This window comes from Semicossyphus pulcher, unplaced genomic scaffold (assembly GCF_022749685.1).
Source record: "Semicossyphus pulcher isolate SPU_LCO1_2020_fin unplaced genomic scaffold, fSemPul1.0.p SCAF_13, whole genome shotgun sequence".
NCBI lineage: Eukaryota > Metazoa > Chordata > Actinopteri > Labriformes > Labridae > Semicossyphus > Semicossyphus pulcher.
Genome location: NW_027211637.1, coordinates 2,801,114 through 2,807,113, shown reverse-complemented (window position 1 = coordinate 2,807,113; position 6,000 = coordinate 2,801,114). Strand labels below are relative to the sequence as shown.

Below are 6,000 nucleotides of genomic sequence, written 5' to 3'. Positions count from 1 at the left end.
TAACCGTTTATCCCGGAACATTCAACGCAACACGAGAGGAATGGTTTGTTTTTGTCACGTGACCGGAAGTATGTGTTGGAAGTTCAGCGCTAGTAGGAAGTGTGTTTATTTACGATGCAGTGACACACAACTCTGAAGTATTGAAATAGAAAATTCACCCTTTCATTCTGGGAGGATTAACTGTGTTTTCCATGAAAACGAGCGCGGTTAGTTTTATTTTGGAGTCTGAGTTACCGCCAGCTGTCTGTGTTTCGCTGTGAGCTCTCAACCTGCGCATGCTAGTTTAAGCTAAGTGGCGAGCTAAGTTGGATCACAACCTTGCCCTGTCCGTCACCGAAACCACGCTGTGTTTTGAGGTGAAAGCTTTTTAATAAATTCGTCGTCATTCCCACCTAGTCCTGGTGTATCTGATGTGTGGCATTTAATGTGGAAACACTGCCTGGCAGTCCTCCGTGTGCAGTTTATGTAACGCTAACTGTCCCCGTGGTCCTGTCCTTAGTGGTTTGACAGGACATGACCACCTACTGACTGTGGCATTAGGCTAGCAACAACATGGACTCAGTGAAGATGGGTCGATAAGTCGATAAAGAGCTACAACTGTCGCTTTTGGCGGTGAGTAAAGTTTGCAATACTGCTGTTGGTGTGTGTTTAATTACCGCTAAGTTTATTGTTAAGTCAGGTTGTGTTTTGATGCTGCTTTGCTAACAGCTAACTTTTATTGAGCATCTTTTTGTCACTCTGCCAAAGTCGGACAGGTGAAGGCAGCCTTAAGCCACTGTGATAAGTCGCTGTCATTATGTTTAAGTGTTGTGTCTGCTGCCAAATAGTTACTTATTATTTTGCTTTTGCTTTCGTTTTTGTTTGGGTTAAGCGTTATCGCTAGATGTTCAATGTCACCGTGAAGAATGGGAAAGTTGTGCTTTTATCAATCAATATCTTAATGTCATGTATGCCGAATTTATCGACTTAAAATCAACTGCTGAAACGTCTCTAGAATCATAATGTGTACTGTGTGTGGATTAACTTGTGGCTATGAACAAAGTAACTTTTAAAAATGCTTGATTTTACAATATACTACAACGGTAGCTCTCCTAAACAGGGGAGCAAAATGTATTTTGCTTTGAGTTCTTACAACTTAGCCATTTACTGCTATAGTGAATCCACTCTATCTCAGTAGAGGAGTACTATGTGTGTCTTGTATCAACCTGATTCAACAATATTTATCTCTGCACTTTTGCACTGTTTATTGCACTATTGTCTAATGTCTCCTCTCTATAAGTGTCCTTGTTTTAAATGTAGAATGTCAATTTCTGTGTCTACACATTGAGAGTAAAGAAAAAAACTGAGTCAAATTCCTTGTATGTGCCAACATTATTGGCCAATAAATCTGATTCTGATTCTGATCTTTGGTATACAGACATCCCTGTGAGGGCTACCATTGAGAGCGTGATTTCTCTGGTGAAGCTCTCATTATCCCGGAGCCGGCAGGATGTTGGAAGGTCTTGTTGCCTGGGTGCTGAACACGTACCTGGGCAAATATGTCAGCAACCTGAACACAGATCAGCTCTCCATCGCCCTTTTGAAAGGTAATTTCTCATGCATCTATTGCTGATGCTTTTACAAAGCAGGCTGCAGTGTTTACTACTCCTTTCACTTGGCATTAATGAATCCATCAAACTGAACCTGATTCTTCTTTCATTGTTGTCAGTTATAAATTCAATAATAAGACAGGACGTTCAGGCCAGTTTCCAAAGTCTGAACGTTCTGATATCAGAGTAAAGGCGTCTTTACGCAAGCAAATTTGAGGTCGATGCAAATTGATTTGAATACTGCATTTTAAGACTTTAACCTAAGACTAAAGTCAGTGCAGTCATCACTATGACTCGCACTATGTTGTATATTGAGTGCACTTTATGCTGTTTACTTTGCTTTTCTCAGAGCTTAACCAGTTTAACAGGAGTGCTTTGTTCTTAGACAGTAGAACAAGTTACCACTAAGAATATCATATGACATTTAAGTAAACTATTATTTGTATTGCACATCACTAATGACAATTTACTTTAGAAGGCTTTACTTTAGTCTGTATCACATAAACCACTTTCCATTCTTAGACGCTCAGTTTGGATAGAGGAAAACATTCCCAAACCCCTTAAACAGGGAAAACACTAGAAGAAGAACCACTGGTATGCGAGCTGACGGTCTCTGCCCGTAAAAGTTGATTGATGAGACATTTAGAAGTTTAACACATCATCTGCTTGTCATGATGTTTAATTTGTTAATAGACATGGATAAGTGTATGTAATGTATTTGTAATAGGAACTGTATTAAGACAGTGCTGTAGTCTAACCCATTATAATAGCTTTAACTGAAACTTAACCTCTTGTAAGAAAGTGAGGCAGTCCAAGCTTGACCATGACAGTGATTGTGTGTTTCTTGTTCTTCCTCAGGTGCGGTCGAGTTGGAGAACCTCCCTCTGAGGAAAGATGCCCTCAGAGAGTTTGACCTGCCGTTTGAAGTCAAAGCAGGTGAGATGCACTGTAAATTTCTGGACTGCTCTCGTATACCATTTTTTGATCGGTCCAGTTATTTTCCCTCAGAAATACCGCACAGGGCTGCAGAGTGGTGCAGTGATTAACGGTGTAGCCTCACTAGGGCTGAACAATTCATTTACATTTAATCGAAACAGCAATATGGGCTACTGCAATGTACAAATTACAGGAGGTGCAATATTTTTTAAGGGTGAAATGTGTGTTAAAAAAACATTTTAATTTGAATATTGTGTTGCAGAGATGCTCTGGCCTACACATCATACAACGAAGAAAGTATCAAAAATCGTCGCTTGGTTCAGCTACCTGCAAAAAATCATGCCATAATCGCTTATTAATATTTTTCAATGAAAATTAGAATAATGATGTAAAAATGATCATTCCTTTTAATATCGCAAATCATATCGAAATCGCAATATATGTCAAAATAATCGCAATTAGATATTTTTTCAAAATTGTTCAGCCCTAAGCCTCACAACAAGAAGGTTCCTGGTTCGAATCCCGTTTCAGACGTAGTGGGCCTTTCTGTGTGGAGACTGATTCATGATGTAAATATTTGATAAGACGTGTACATGGACATAGTACAAAGTTAATTTGAAACTGTTGACACAGAATATTGGCAATAAAATAATATAAAAATATTTATTTTTATTTATTATATATTTTACTTTTTTTAACTTATTTTATGCCAATTTTGGCAGTTTGCCAAACAAAATGTCTGCTTTGAAAGTACAGATGGGAATGTTAGATGGAAATCGTCTTTAAAGATTATATAGTCCGAATCTCAAATCCTACAGATGTGGGACAAAAGAAAGGATACTACAAACTACTGTACTGTGTTCCCCTGAAGGCCTCCAGCTTCAGAGCACCTTGTCGTAGTCTCTGAACCCTTCTGAACCTGTCAGAGCGTCCTGTTCATAACAAATCAAATCAGGATTTTCCCGTCTGGTGACGTGTGCTTTAATGTCATTATGTTGGAGCTGCATTCTTCATGCATGCTTGCTCACTGCTAGAAAGGAATGAGTCTGAGGGAGATCTTAGAGGTGCTTTTGAAGAGAATGTCAGAGACAATCTTCAAAAGAGAATCATTAAAAAGAAACTCTACTCTGTCACATTGTCTGTGGTCATACTAATATGCACTAATTGTATTTTAACCAAGCATTCAAGGAGAAACTTTATGACCACATTATACAGGAAATTATGAAAGAGAGAGGGAAAAGAGTAGTATATAGTGAGAGGTAGAGGCCCCCCATTCTCAGTAGACATTACACGATTGCACGTTTGTGAAGGTATGCTAATGTCTGAGGGTAAAATGTAGCTGCTTTCAGGTGAATACTCAATGAGCAGTTTAAATGTCAATACAACACCGGGATTATCCGGAATGAGATTATCCGGAACAACCTCGGTTTGTGTTTTCGTTGTGTGTAATCCATGCATCCCGTTGTCTCCACCAGGCTTCATTGGAAAGATTACTCTGCAGATCCCGTTCTACCGGCCTCACAGCGACCCATGGGTCATCTGCATGTCCCAGCTCAACCTGATCATCGGCCCCGCCCAGCTGCAGGAGTACGATGGGGAGAAGGAGAAGGAGGAGGAGACAGAGCGCAAAAAACGCCTCCTCAAGGCTCTTGAAGACAAATTTAAAGTAGGTGGATTTAAAGTTCAGATCAGATAATGTGCTGGGGTTTAGGTTCCTCGTCTGATGAGCATCACAGCCTCACAGGGACAAAAGAGTAGCTAGAGACTTGCAGTTGTGGTATTTCTTGAATTTGAACTCTCACTTGAGCTTATGCTCAAAACTTTTTTCTCCTGGGTTCTTACAGTGATTAACTATTTGTTCTCGTAGCCACTGAAGTGGTTTACATGTCAGAATTATCAGTGTAAAAAAATCACTTTGACTTTGTCCAGATTTTCTTTTTCCAGTTTATTTGTCTAATTGTCTTTTGTATGAGCATTGTAAGAGTTGCCAGGGAACATAAAATGTATCGCCAAAGAGTGCTTCAGTGTTACTGATAGGTAAAGAAAAACGTTATAATTTCCTGAGAAAAACAAATTATAGGATTTAATTCTGCAGCTTGTCTTTGTTGAAGTGAACAGCGTATGTTCTGTATCTGTTAAAATGTGTGACGGTATGTTTTTGGCTCCTGCAGAGTGAGTGTGATCAGAGAGGAGAGTCTTACTGGTACTCAGCTACTGCGTCAGTGGTCACCAGGATCGTGGAGAACATCGAGGTGAGCCGTCCAACATTACCAAGAGCTGGGACTATATATCATGATCAATTAATGTGTCCTATGTATCTGATCAAACTAAACATCTCTGCAATTCATTTAGCGAGTTTGTAAACTGTCCGTCCTAATTTATATAAATATAAGACAAGAATGAAAGAATAAATAATTTTGTTTAAAACAAAAAATACTTTAAGTTTAAAACAACTTTAAACAACTTCCTTAAGGAGGATTTATTGAACAGCTGTTGTGTCGGGCGTTTTCTTTGAAATTAAGACGTTTATAGAGCAAAACTAACCAAAGAAAGTACAACAGCATCAGCTTGCACTGAACTCACATGGCCGAAAATTCACCCCCATTCATTCTGTATCGCAAGCAGCCGATTCGCTGCTCGAAACATGCTGAATTTCCCGGCTGGTGATCAACAAAGTACTCTCTTATCTTATGCTGGGACACATAGTGATGCGCACCAGACAAGTGGAGCCACTATTTAAAAGCTTTTCTCCCTCATTATGTCATAACCATGCATTAAAAGACAACTACTATTTAGTAAATAAACCTTGTGTGGTTTGATTGAAAAGACTCCTCAATTCACCCCCAGTGACCAGCGAGGCTGGGCGGACATGAGTGTAGCCGAATTGGTCGCGTGCAGTGGGTCCACACCCTCAGTGGCATCTGTGTGCATGGCATAAAGAGTTTATTGCAGGAAGAGGCATAAATTAAAGACCTCCCGAGGCATCTCCTCCTTCTCACTCAATACAAATTCCTGAATCAGCATAGTCCCCTCCCACTATGCACATTTCCAACCGCCCCCTCCGTCACGAAAACAAAACACGTCTCTGCCATCGTTTAGTGGCAACTTGTTGATACTAAGCCAGCTTGAAATGTAGTAATCAGTTGTAACGTTAACGTTAGTATCAGTAGTGAGTTTGCAAAAATTACGATGACGGTTACAGCTGGCTCGCGCATCGCCAAAGTGGTTGCCATAGGTTACACATAATGATATGCATAGCGTCACCCCGTCCATTAACGGGATCGGCTCCTTAGGTTTGTGACGTCACAAACCTGCCAATCTGAAAACGTGTTGTTCAGCCTGTCCTTGGTACACTGCAGTTTAAAAGCAGACAGGCCCAGCCATGGAGATGACTGCTGATGTTGTCCCTGATATGTGAACAACACCACATGGAGATGTTTACAAGGTTAAACACTTGATTTTCACTGGAGGGGGG

At 40.2% G+C, this 6,000-nt stretch overlaps 1 protein-coding gene across 1 annotated transcript in view; it reads left to right on the top strand.

Moving 5' to 3' along the window:
- The first annotated feature begins 349 nt into the window (after positions 1-349).
- The window catches only part of vps13d (vacuolar protein sorting 13 homolog D), a 58,156-nt gene continuing 52,505 nt past the window's right edge, over positions 350-6,000 (top strand). The window contains exons 1-5 of the mRNA XM_069659512.1: positions 350-612; positions 1,418-1,586; positions 2,448-2,525; positions 4,001-4,191; positions 4,697-4,777. Coding sequence (XP_069515613.1) covers positions 1,490-1,586; positions 2,448-2,525; positions 4,001-4,191; positions 4,697-4,777 — 447 coding nt within the window. The 5' untranslated portion in view covers positions 350-612; positions 1,418-1,489. The remainder of the gene's footprint in view (positions 613-1,417; positions 1,587-2,447; positions 2,526-4,000; positions 4,192-4,696; positions 4,778-6,000) is intronic.